Here is a 14312-nt window from a genome sequence, read left to right on the forward strand (position 1 = left end):
TTAAGATTTGTATGTGTTCTCTCCATTGTGTATACATACTAATACCCATAAAAAACACAGAAAAATCTGCCTCAAATTGATAATAAAAAAATATATCCTTTAATATGCACAAAAATAGCACAACTTAAGGCTACTGTCTTGCATTATTAGGTGTTGGAAATTTAAGAAGTTGTAGCTATAACCAGCAATTGAGTTTGTTTTGACACTGGATATTATGGAAAGTGGAAGGAATTCCCTCTAAGGAATATAAGGAACTTATGTTAAAAACAACACCTTCAAAATCTTTCACGGGCTTCTTTAAACTGCCATCTGCTGGTCAGCTCATACTTCATGAGGGTATGATGAATGACAGACTAGCTAAGAATTTAGAGTATTACATGTTCTTTATTTTATCCTCTCGTAAAAATATTACAATTCTTTGACAAAGTTCAGAAGTAGTATCTAGGCCCTGCAGGATGCTATGACACTTATCTGCTGTCAACAAATCCATCCAATTTAATGAAGCCAGCCAATCACCACAAAAATTGATTGAAAAGCTAAAGCAGATATGTCTCATGCAAACACACAAAGTGTGCTAATAATCCAGCCGCAATGGTAATGCAAAGCCTTTTTTATTTATTAAAAAATACTGGTTATGCTCTACTAGCACCTACCACATTACTGGGGAGGGGAAGGAGAAAGTAAAAGTGAAACAAGAATACACTACCTGCATCTCTTCTCACAAGTATCGTGTTTTGGATGGTTACACCAAGTCTTTTTTCAGCAGTACAAAACTACTCTGAACTTTTGCAGACTTGGAAGTGTTGACTATCTGCCTTACACTAGGCCCCACCAGTTGATTATTAAGAACTGGATTTTAAGCAAAATCATATTTCACATAAAATACTGGAGGAAATCACTATTGATGCCAAGTGCCTAGAAGTAGAATTAAGTATTTTGTTTCAAGGTATGCAGGTATGAAATTTATTCATTATGTATAAATACCAAATAAAAAATAAGGTATTGCTAACTTTTGCCCACTGACTTACAAAAAAACCTCTACTGATTCTTCTCGATACATCTTAACACAATTAAAAACCCAATTTTCTGAAAGGAGCGAATGTCTACCTTTTACTCTTTGATATGTCAGGTCTATATAAACGTTTGTCTGTTCTTAAGGCAGAAGTCCACCCCCTCCTTCCTCTTTCCCTTTTAAATTAGACACCCAAAGCAACTTGTTGATTTCAAATTTGGCCTCTATTCATATTAATTTTGTAATATTTCAAGTAAACACCATTTTAAAAAAATACCTCCAATAACGATAAAAAGCATCCAAAATCTCTAAAAAACATGTCAGATAAGATGATCTTTCAAACAAGAAAAAACTGAGCACACTCTTTCCTACTGAACATACCTTTCCTAGACTTCAGTTGCAATGGAGTGACATTTAAAAGGTGTGCAACTAGCAACAGTCCTTGACAAATAACAGTCATATGCAGGTTCCCTTCTGGAACCAGCTGTCCACAAGTAGTGTGGGGGAAAAAAAAGAAAAAAAAAAGAATGAAATAAAGAGAAAAAACAGCCAGGATCCACTTAATATTGCTGTGAAGGTGTATGTGCTTGTGGAATATGCAGTACTTTTTTTCACCTTTGTTAGAAGATCATTTAAGTCAACATTTATAGTATAATAGTGAACACAGAAATATAAAAGTTAGTCAGCAAATGTATTTAATGTTGAGAAGAATTACATCCTATTCAATTAGCTGAGCAAGGCTTTCAGCATTGCATGATTGTGTTTATGTTTTAAACTTTTTCCCTTATCACTCTGGAGAAGGTTTCCCTCTGGATGAATACTCTCAGGGCACACACAAATTAAGCCATTTAGAAAAGTGCTAAATAACAATACAAAAGGGAAAAAGGTTTTGAAAGCCACCCACAAAATTCAAGGTTTAGAGCCTTCCTTGTTCAGTAGAATAGATCAACAGTAACTTCAGAAACACATGCCTGTCATTTCTGTTTTATTTAAAGGCAAAATATACCTAATATCGTAGGAAAGAAACTGGGGCCAATCCTTAGCTGGTACAAGTTCAGGTCAGTGTAGCTTTAAACCATCTAAGGATCCAACCCACTGTTATCTACTCCCCATCCTACCCAGTACCCCACCCTTCCACCCCCCATATCTCTACTGTTTGACAGGATACATTTCTGGTATGTTGACTGTGATTGTTTTGAAACATTTTAAACCTTTGAGAACAATTAATTCCCTTTCTGATTTGTATATCTGTGTCTTACGAGCAGTGTAAGATGTTAATTTTTCTCTCATCTTTTGCTGTTTAGCAGTAGCTAAGTAAATTAAGAGCTAAGTTTTAAGATTTTCATAGAATCATCTTAGCCTATACAACCATATCCATTTTTACATGTGAATTGTTAAGATACAACCCAAAATCCTACAAAATAACCTTTTATAGGGAAAGATTTCTGGAGATTTTATTTTTTTATAACACAATATCTAGAAATAGGAGAATCTTTCTCCGGAGATTACAGTATTTAGAGATGCATATTTAGAATCAAAAGGATTGTATTTTCCTTAAATGGGTCTGGCTGAATGATGGTCCCAAACACAAACAGCTTAGACAGCAAGTGCTGGTACAAAAATCAAAATGGCAGAAACTGGTAAGTCAGCTTGGGAGTCTCTCGGTTGAGAGAACAAAATGAGAACAAGTATTACTTTACTTGATTGCTGCCCTGGACATTTTTTCCTGTGGGACTTTTGTTGTTTGTTTTATTAGGGCATAGGAGGGAGAATTTGGGGATTATTTTGTTTGATAGAATTTTTCAAGTTACAGTAAGATATACAGCCATTAACATGCAATCTTCCCCCACCCCCAAAGGTAAACCATTTACTGAACATAGTCTAGATATTTTAACTGCATTCATTATTGCGTCTAAGCGCCTCATGCTTTTGTTAGGGGAGATGAAAGAGTCTCTGCGATAGATAGAAGCCCTACTCCCTCATTAGCAGGCAAGTATTTTCTCTACAACTTCTGTAATACAAACTGCTTGAAGCTGTTTGTCCATGGATATTTTACTAAATCCTACCAAATACATTTCTGAACCCACCTGTGAAACAGCATGCATACTTCACCCTCATGCTGCCATTCTTTGGCTGATTTGTTTTAATAGTGTAGATGACTGGGGGAACGGTTTTAATGGATTGTATGAATACACTTCTGGTACATACATTTCATTTATTGTATGTCAGTTGAAAAGAATTACAGTTCCAAATATGCAGAGCTAAGACTATGATTAGTAAGTATCAAAAAGATACATCCTTCACTGCCTGCTTAACTCTACTGGCGATGAAGCTATTTGCATCACAGAGAAATAGCACTTAAACAGCCTGAAAACTAATTTGAGCTTAAAGGGGCTCTGCTCAGAAAACTGTCCAGTTCTAGATCAAACAGAGGATTAGGAAACTTGCTTCAATATAAAAGCTATGGCAACATGACAATATTGAGTTACATAATGTAACTAATGTAGTACACTTACATAAAGTCTGTAGAAGAAAATACAGAACACACTGGCATTTTACTTTGCCTCTAATAGAAGGTTACAATTCTAAAACTTTGTTGGTAAATACATTAAAAACCACAATAATATCTCGACGTCCCCAAATCAGACGTTCTTGTTACAATAAATGAATTTGCAATGCACACATTAACAGGTTTCACAGAGGCCAGAACTGTAACTTGTCTAGAGCACCAACGTTAGAGAATTCGCCTTTGTTTTTTGTTTTTAAACAAAAAGATTCACACCTGAAAATTTCTGTAATTAAATGGCTGTGTGCAAACACCACTTTTTTTTTACCTCATTCTCAGTTAAGGAAGCTGAAGGAGATGAACTCTTGCTAAAAGCAAGAGTTGAAGATTCTGCTGCTGAAGCCCGATTTCGCTTCTTCAGAGGTTTACATGCATCAGACAGATTTTTCGTTGCTGTAAAATAATTTTGGTTTACAAAGTGAAGTTTGGAACTTTAAAACGTTATCTCCCTGAAGCCATTTAAAATATTCCTTCATGTAAAGGAAGGAATGATTTAGGTAGGTCTTCTGGGAACCTACATAAGGCTGAGAGAACAAGAAGTTTCTGAAACCACGTGTTTTGTCTTGACTTTAAAAATAAAGGTTTCTATTAAGCAAATATGTACTACAAATGGCTAGAAATGTTTTCCCCAAGTTATTTTACTCATTTCTATTAAAACCAAAACACCTTGTGACTTATCGCCTCTTTAAAGCAGAGGTAACAGTTACATCCTCAGATAACTCTAGAAGGCCTATGTGATCTCATCTCAATGAGTATCACTAGTACTTTGCCAAGAGAAAGGTTACATACAGGGACCAGGTACCAGACATTATCTATGGCATGTCGCCGCTTCTACATTGCGCAGAACTTTCTGAAGCTTACTCGTCTTTGGCATTTCATTATAATACCTAGAGACACGCTCTTACAGCAGTTATCTTAAACTTGAACATCATTAATAAGTCTGACTTTTGGATTTTGGTCCAAGGTGATTTAGAATTCCCTCTCATGCGCCACACTGCCTCCCATCAAGCATCATTTACAAGGTCTAAAACCACATAGTAACTGATTACATTGATGGTCACTGCTCTTGTTTTATTGGGCAGATGAAGAATGACAAATTGGAGCAGTAGGATTCGTATCACTGCTTTCCAAGATCACAGGGCAATAGCTTTAATTTGGTGCCATCAAATGGTGAACTTGTGAACTGCTGCTCTAAATCAGCAATACACAATTTCAATCAAGTATAATGCTGCAAAATGGTGGTAGTGAAGGAAGAGGGCACGCTCCCCCCCCCAACTGTGGCATAGTGGCTGTAATTTGTTACTGCGTCAGCAAATTTAGGCGGCTGCCTCAGACAACCTGTTTATTTTAAAATTATTTAATTGAAAAAGTTACATTAAAACTTATTCTGACCACATTACCTGACTGGTTCTTTTGTGAAGAGGAGGTTTCTGTGACCTTAGTAGAGTTTGTTTTTGCTGTTTTGTCATTGCTTGTCTCCCTCTGTCACAAAAAAAAATATGAAAAAATAAAAAAACTCCTAATTTATGAGTGGTTGGACAAAACTGGCAATTACTTCTGGATTTATGTTATTAAAAAGAAAGTGTCTTTACAAATATCTGAATGGTAATGTAGTTAAGCTAGCCCCATTTAAGTGATTTTTTTAAAGCTCATCTATAGCACAGGGTACAAACCCATAAACAAATGAGAAAAATTAAAGAACAAGGTATTCCAGCATCCCACTTATCCATCCCAAACTCAGCATATCAAAAAGGGGAGCTCTATATGAAAATAAAACACGTAAATGACCCTTACTAGTCTTTGTCTATACTGGTCAAATTAAAACCTTTCATTATTAAAGGTAAACTGCAGAAGTAGTATATAAATTTGAGAATAAATGCAGAATTTTAAGTCTCAGAGGCTTGCTTTCAACTCCACAACTTATAGCAGTGCCATTTTTAAAATTACTATGGTTAAGATTGTTCCAGCATTTCCAAAATATAAACACTATTTTCAAGGGATCACATAGAGTGCATAAAGTCACTCCAGACTGAGAATTTATCATTAAATGTTCAGGCCAAAAACTAGGGAAATTTGGTCAACACTGTGTCAAAATTAGACACTATTCCTTACACATGATGCCACTGTTTTTTTCTTTGTATGTTACAAATTCATTCAAATAGTACGTCCCTAAAATTGTAGCCAAGTGTTTAACCCTGCCAAATGCTCAGACGATCAATAAGAAAATTCTAAAGAATTAGATATTTTTCATATTCTTTGTCTGACAATTTTATAAAAGCTGTCCAGGTGAACACCTTGAAAGCCAGAGACTGGTTTCCTTTGTAAAAATAAATACGAATGGATACTGTACTATAGATATGCTACAATGCACTTCTACTGATGTCTAAGCTACCCTACCACTGATGCTGCTGTGTAAAATGAATGAAAATGTACAGTTCACTCAATTTAAAGCAGGCTTTACAAAACTCCCATTGTGCTAATGTGCATTTTATATATGTCACGAAAGCACCAATAAACTAAATATTTTTTTTCAGAACTTTCATATATCTATTATGACTTTGTGCAACAACTTTGTGCAACAACATTCAGATTTCATACGTAAGAGCTGAGGGCAAAAAGGATAGGGTAACGCACAACTCTCATGCAAGAAGTGGTCATGAAAGATCATTAAAGTTTCAACTATCCAAAGCAATTCTAACATAAGCCTTCAAGCAAACTGGGACTAGAGGAAGGAAGGTGTATAGTTTGTGTTTGCTTTTTGGAATCTGTGTGTAGACATTTTTGCTGTTATTCGCTATATTTTTACTACCAGCACATATGGCTAGACGTACCCACAGCTGGTGGGAGCAGGAAAAAGACTAAGAGGTTATCAATTAAAAACTGGGAAGGCAGCAATTCTACGTGATAACTGACCCATCCGTGGACAGAAGCACAAAAATCACTGCCATATGCATCTAGTTTCCAAATTGCATAGTTTTTATACATACCAGACTCCTTGTAACTAATTCTGATAAACTGACCAGATAAAGGACATCACTTTTTAAATGTATATAACAAATTATTAAGTCAGCTTAATCAGTTATATGCATCTTATGAGAATCACTTATCTCAATCATTTGTTTTTTTCCTGTCAATTGTCAAACCTGTATCGTGGAATCAAGACACCCAAAGCTCACCTTCGTGAACTATACTGCAACCACCTTTCATTCTACTTCTGATTAATCTGTGCTAATTGTTGCAAACAAATTCAGGTCAGACAGTAAAGAAGGAACTTTGGTGACAGTCAAAACAGGGACTTCATAGCAGGAATTAACTGCAATCAATAAATATTTCCCTGTACCTAGCGCATTATAGTCAATTCAAATCAATTAGACAAGTTTAAAAATTTATCCTAGAATATAAAATGGATATTTAATGACTAATCTTTTAGAGCAAAAAGTGCAAAAACCACTTTTGGCTCTTCTCTCTGCAAAGGTAATAAAACATCTCTAAGGATTATCCTTACTCCTTACCAATAGGCTAGATAAGCCTGGCTATCCGAAATTCTACATGTTTTTTATATTGAACACTAAAGAAATTGTCTGGATATCCACCTTATCAATAGAAGCAACTAAAAGAAGAGCCTATCAAACAAACGTGACATCTATAAACGTGACCTGCAGAATTAATTTAAAAAACCACCACCTTCCTTATACTAGCTTGCTTCATTTAACCAATGTGCTACTGAGTCCTGAGGCAAGGTTTGCAATACTTACACTATGGCATGGTGCTCTTGTAAGATATCTGAAAACACCTGTGAGCTAAACTCTCCACAAATGTAAAACCTATGAAGTTCACTGGTCTAAATGCACAGCTAAATAAGCCTATGCTTGAGTGTCTCGAAGATTTGGGCTGACATCCATATACTTAGTTTTAGTGACCTGCATAAGGAAAACTCATTGTCACAAGCAAGCTATACTGAAAAGAAGCTTGTGATTTGCATGATAGAGACACAGTAATATTTATTGCAGTTTCCTAACTTAAGCAATTGGGCAGCACGTCACTAGAATGTACTACAAGCTTCATTCCAGTTCCTGAAAAGTAGTTTTCCTGTTTTGTTTTACTTGCTTTCCTCTCTCCCCGCACTTCTGTCTGCAAGCAGCATTCACTAACATATACAGATTCTTGTATACGTTCCTGTATACACTCCTGAACTCTTATTCATGGGGAAAGAAAACAACTATAAAGCATGACAATAGTGAAAGGTCATGCCTCTGCACATTCCTTTGGGAAACAGACTTTCTCAGCATACATTTTCACCAGTCTACGTAGCAAGAGCATCTTGTTATATCTCCATCCTCAAAACCAAAGAAGAAAGCCCATGGCAACAAGCTCACGTTTCTCTGAGTATTTACAACAGTTTGGTTTGATATACAAACATTACTTTTTTAATCCTGAAAATGGAAATGCTGACAAACTTAACTACAGCAATGTGTTTGGTGCTGCTATAAATCCACCCAAACAAACCAACAACATAATTACCTTCCGATTATTCTGTTTATCCATCCTGAGTCTTTTCCTAGGTGCTTCCTGAACTTCAAAATCTTCTGTAGGTTCCTTTGTCCTCTTTTTTTGGTTTCTTTTATTTCCATGTAAGTTACCTTGGGATGGGGGATGGGGGAAACTTACATGAAAAATAATCTAAAACCCACTTTCAAATTATTTTGAACTGATCTAGTTACTTAAGTTACTTTTCTTTCAGTCATTATTTTTAAAACATAGTTAAACATTAACACAGTTCGATGACCTCTTAATGCCTAAGGTCTGGTTTCTCTTTCTGAAGGCAAGCTCTAGACATATCCAAATCAATTGCTTAATACTCATTTTAGAAAGACTAAAGCACTAGTTTAAGATCTGAATATCACTGCCCAACATTTGTTTCGTATTGTTAGACTACACATGGTTGATCTATACAGCTTTTAACTCTTCTGCCACTTTATAATAGTCTCAGCACTGAATAAATGTTTACGTCTCCTTCAGGAGTTCTCCAGTTGATACTGGTGAAGTTACTGAAGACATCTATTAAAGGGCCTCTGGAAAAGACAAGATATCACCAACTGTACAGATTAATTCTCTCTTTCTGGTATGGCAATTCCAGGTGCTTTCCAACAAGCTTACTTATGTTGTACAGGAGACCATAAGATCCCCTTCCTTTGTGAACCAAAATCCTAAGAACAGATTCACTTTGGTCATTTTAAACCAAAATGGACTTATTCACACATTTTTATGATAATTCACTGTGAAGTTCAAGCAGCTGGCTAAATTACAAAAGCTCAGTGACTAACCTACATACCCTTTCCATAGGTTCAGCAATTGTTTACACTTGCTCTACCTCAAAAAGACAGATGAAAGTTTAGGAAGTGGTCTGGTTCATCAGCATGAAACGGCAACATTTTTACACTCTCCAGTACTCTCTAGTTTATGAAGCTACCGAGTATTATTAATATGAAGATTGCAAGCTCCAGGGGCACAACTATGTTAACTGAAAATTGCCCTACAGCTACAAGCATTCTATTCCAGTGGGAACAAATAGTTACAAATATTAAAAATATAGTAACTTGAAAATACGAATAATTTTCAAATTAATGTTCATATCTAAACAATCTAGGACATATTCTATTATCAAACTCTGAATCCACAAAAACAGACTGAAATGGCTCCAGGAGAACCTGCTACTTATAAAAAGCCAGAAAAAGAAATCCCACAATATTCTTCCAAGTTTAAGATAAGAGGATTTGGGTAGGGGAACGAGTCAACTGACATGTTTTCATCTGTAGATAACTATAAATGTACACAATATATGTACTAGAAACACCTGGTACAGGTACAATTTCAATTACATTTCTTGCAATATGACACTGAGGAAGGTGAACAAAATTCAGCACTACAGCGTTTAGATATTTAATTTGGGATCCATTAAAATTCTAACGTCAAGGAAGACAACATCTGAGATAAAATAAAGAGATTATGATACGTGGGCGATTACATAAAAAAATACACTCAATAGCTACTTATAATGATGAACTATTTGCACACAACACAAATTTCAATTACTTCTGGATCTTGATCTCCTTTTAGGTGAGTCTTGAAACACTTTACGTTTGGCCTCTCCAATATTCTTCAATGATGAACCTTGAGAGATACAGAATGTGTTTTTTTTTTAAACTGATATCCAAATATTTGACACTTAAATTTTAAAGTTAAAAACTTTTCAATTTTCCACAAAATGATGTTATTTCACACACACACAGATAGTTAACAAAACTGACTGCCATTTTTATACAAGTTTTTCCAAGTCTCACAAACTTTCAAACACTCCCTCTCATTCTTGTCATTGCCCAAAGCAGCACCTGTTGGTTCTAATACTTCCATAGTATGCATTCTTACAGTGCTATGAAACTATTTAAATTTGAAAAGTGATATCTATTGAAATTTGATAAAGTCCATGCAAATGCCAAACTATCTTCCTCTTTCTTTCTCAAATACATGACTCCAAAATCCTCAGATATTTTGCAAAATAGTTAAGACTCTTAATCAAAACTAAATGCTAGACAAAAGCAACAAAAAAGAAGAAAAAAAAAAGTATTTGAAATCTTGTACAACATCCTAAAAACTTTGCGTAGCACAATAAAATGCCAAGTGGATGAAAGATTTAGAATAAGGTTTGGAATACTTCTTCCTGAGTTGATGCTGATGAGGTAATATACTCTAGGTATTCGTATGAAGAAAAGGTGTAGCACTGATTACACTTTTAAAACCATTTCCTAAATCTTCTATTCAAAAAAAACAAAAAACAAAAAAACAAAACCAAAACAAACACTCAAATTTTACTAGTAGTAACACTTCGTCTTCCCTTTCCACCATCCACTAGTAACAGGCAGTGGATGCAATGGCAGCTGCTTATGGGCAGAAGAAGAATGAGAAATCAGCAATCTCTAAACAGTAGGTTTACATATAACAACTTTTCAGAACAATGAGCAAGAAATGTAGACTTCATGGGTTGCTTTTATTGTAACCATTGGCATTCCTTTGCTATTGGCACAAACACCAAGAATTAAAACTGGAAAACAGTGAAAGCTGTTTTCCCTACAGGTCTCAAATATGTGCTTAGTTTAACACCACTATGTATATCAAATTTAGTTAGAGTACACTAGCACAGTTTTACGTTTACCAGAGTCTTCTTCAGATTTGGGAGAGGTCACTATGGCAAACTTTGTGTTATAGCGAGCTTTCTGTTTTTCACTAAGCATGTTCCACTGCGATTCAAGCAATTCTTCAATCTCCTCACTTGACGCATCTGGATGTTCAGCAACCACCTATACATGCAGAAATAGGGTTTTATTAAAAAAAGGTGACCATTGAAACGAATGGCATATATTCTTCTATTGCTTTGGAAAACTGGATACAAACGAGTTATCTAACATCTGCTGTAGACAGAACTACATTCAAACATTTCGTATCCAGTTTTGGTTTGTATTTATTTTTTGAATAACCACTTCTTTCTAAAAAAAAAATAATCTTTCAGCAGATTCAGAAGTATTAGGTACCGTTTTAGAAGTATCTATTTGCCTTTTAAAATTCAGAAAATTGAGTAGATCTTGTGGTATGGTGATTCCAAAAATTTTTATTAATTCTGGATGAAGTTTAATTCTGCCCCATAGAAAACAGACAAGCAATATTGGAATAAATGCTTGCCTACAAGGACATTCACCAATCCACAGGAGAACTCGTTATGCATAGGGGTACTCCTTTATACCTATCTTAGCAGAGAGATTTACACAAACTAGCATCTGATGCAACATTCTGCTGTATTAATTTATCATTTTTATACTATTTATACAAATACTGGGAACTCAAAAAGCTGTGAATCTTTTCTTAATGTAAGCACAATACGTAACAGCCATCATTATGGAAGTTAAGAGACTTCCTAGGAAGTTTATTCAACACAAACAGGAAAGGCAGTATCTAAAAACAAACAAACAAAAAACTCCTTCAGTATTTTCATACTTTCACTTAAGGAAAAACAGATTTGATAAATCTCAGAAGTCAGAAAGCTGTAAGATTCTGAAATCTACAGCAATGAAACAGTAGCTTTAAAACCAGCCCTCACTCCCTATCTCATTACCCAGCATTCTCCAAAGCCCCACGATTTATTACTGTAGTGATGTAACCAATACCCCGAAACCATGGAGCAAAAGAAAAAGCAGGCCAACGGAGCCAAATGTTTCAACAGTAACACCATTCAACAGAACAGAAAGACAATCTTTCTGTGGAAATAATTAACCTAACTTCTAAGAACGTGTTTTAATGTTGCATTTCCTGGTATCAAACAAGGTACAAGTGTACCAAGTGTACCAGTGAAGCTCCTCCTGGAGTTGCAGTAGTTGTTACACCTTCTTCCCACTGCGATCATTCAGTGTCTAGGAAGAAAACTCATGCTGTAAGTTCTCCCCAAGTGGAGTCCTCCTGCTTCTATCTGGCACAAAATACTTGCTAGCAGAATATAACTACCTTTGGAAGCCTCTGTTCAAGGTTTGATTAATATTGCAAAGTATCCAAAAGTTATTGAGAGGGGAGAACACAGACCCACAAGAAACCTCTCCCACAGATCTCAACTCTTCAGGCAACCAAGTTAACAGCAATTTTGACCACTGTCTGCTGAGTGTATAGCTCATTCTGCCCAAGTAGGGCACTGAGTTATTTCATTTTCTAACAAGCAACTAGCTGTGCTCATACAAACAAGATGCAGTTTTGTGTCACCTCCAGTCCGACCGAAATACGAACAAAAACAACAGGCATGAGAAACCCATGGCTCTCAATGGGGGAAGCTGCACAAAGAAGCACTGCCCAACAGTTTTCTCCAAAGTCTTCACGGTGTCATACTCAATTCCTGGCATACGTAGTGGAAACAGTACATGTGAAAATCATGCACTTCTCTACAGTATTTCTTAAAGTCTAAATACGCTACAGAAAAAAATGGAAGATCTTTTCTTAGATCTGGGAATTAACATTACTATAGGTGTGGAAAACATGGTACTTAGGTCAGGCACATACTGCTCATGCAAGCATATTACCTCCACTCATTTGTCTAGATGTCCAACAGATCCTTATATATGCAGAAATCTTCAATTGTGCACCCTACTAATGAACTTATTTCTTAATTTACCTTAAAATAGTCTCAATGCCCAAATCAATGAATTCATATGAACAGCAGAGCTGTCTGTCTCTCACTGAATAATACCTTTAGCCCAAGTTAGACACTTACTTGTAACTATCATGGTGGTTGTATTTCACAGAGAAAGTCCACAAGAATGCCAGCAGTACAAGATACAGCTGAATTCCTTTGGTGACAGCATGAAATACTTAACATATCACTACAACTATGACAGTGCTCCAAGCTTTCAATGCTTCCTTTCCTCAGGGAAACATGCCTACTAAAACCATTCTCCAGCAGCAATTCCAGGCTTCAAGCAGCCATCATTAATTTCTGAAAATGTCAACTGTTTCTCACTGTTCTATCCTCAGAAAAGTAACACAAAAAGTAGTAATTAATATAACCAAACCGATACACGAATCCTACTACCATACAAATCTAGACTCCAAACAAAACACAGCGGGAATATCTCTACTTTTAAGATACCGTGTGATTATTAGAGGCCCTGAATGAGAAGTCTTTAGTCATTCCCTTCCATCTCTTCCCAAGTCTGTGAGCCAGAGAACCTCTTTAGGATACAGTTTTACTTTGTCCTTAATATATTTATGTAAATACCTAAGGAACCATACTCTGATCTCTCAGATGCCACCAATATAAATGGGTCAAAAAGAGATCTGCTTTTTAGCTGATGTTATCACTACATCTAAAATATCAGAATAACTAAAACAAGAGGAAAAAAAAAGTCTCTTGGATGGAAAGCAAACCACACAAGTTGAACCAGATAAGCCAAAGAGAAGGGAAAACACTGAGTGTTAGTTTGCACACAAATTCCACCTTCCACCAAAGCCACAAAACTGCCCTTTTAAAAGCAATCTGACAGGCCTGAAGAGTTCACTAAAATTAGGTAGCAGGTTTGGTGCAAGAAGCGTAAATATCTAAAATTGTATTTACCTTCTTTGCTAGTCGTCTTCACATCAAGAGAAAGGAAAAAACAGGCTCTAATGATCTTAACCTGTTAGAGGGACTTTTGGCTGCAGCTGTCTGTTATCTGCTGTTTTTATAACCTACATCTGTTCCATGCACAGAAATGCTTCTGTATCTAACAGCATCAGTCACATAATCGTGGATTTGGGTTTTCATGACTCATTTTATTAAAAGGTATTGTAGGTAGAAATGGTAGGATGCCCTCTCTCAAGATATATGTAGTATTTTGAAATTTATGTCCTTTTACCTATAACTCTGTGTAATACTAAACATTACCATCAGTGTGATTTTCAAGTTTATGTAAGTTTTTCAGTTTCCCAAAGTGACACTGAAGACAAATCAATTCTTCGATGTCAAATATTAATATTCTTTGCATTTTCCATCTATTATGTTGAAAGCTATAGTATAACCATAGAAGGGAATGAAACTTGATAACTGGCACAGTAAATAGCAATGTAACATCAGAGACACAGCATGTCTCTTCTGTAGTAGGATGAGTTCAGCTAAGAGTCCATAAAACCAATCATAAAAATCTAATTTCTTCCAGAGAAGTAATT

At 35.7% G+C, this 14312-nt stretch overlaps 1 protein-coding gene across 1 annotated transcript in view; it reads right to left on the reverse strand.

The window, feature by feature from the left end:
- Nucleotides 1-14312, reverse strand: part of NSD2 (nuclear receptor binding SET domain protein 2) — a 76837-nt gene that overhangs the window by 20699 nt on the left and 41826 nt on the right. Inside the window, exons 6-10 of the mRNA XM_084286296.1 lie at nt 10789-10933; nt 9672-9749; nt 8100-8218; nt 4979-5060; nt 3847-3971 (exon numbers count right to left, since the gene is read on the reverse strand). Coding sequence (XP_084142422.1) covers nt 3847-3971; nt 4979-5060; nt 8100-8218; nt 9672-9749; nt 10789-10933 — 549 coding nt within the window. The remainder of the gene's footprint in view (nt 1-3846; nt 3972-4978; nt 5061-8099; nt 8219-9671; nt 9750-10788; nt 10934-14312) is intronic.

The sequence above is a fragment of the Netta rufina genome (genome assembly GCF_964035555.1).
Source record: "Netta rufina genome assembly, chromosome: 4".
In the NCBI taxonomy this organism is placed as follows: Eukaryota; Metazoa; Chordata; class Aves; order Anseriformes; family Anatidae; genus Netta; species Netta rufina.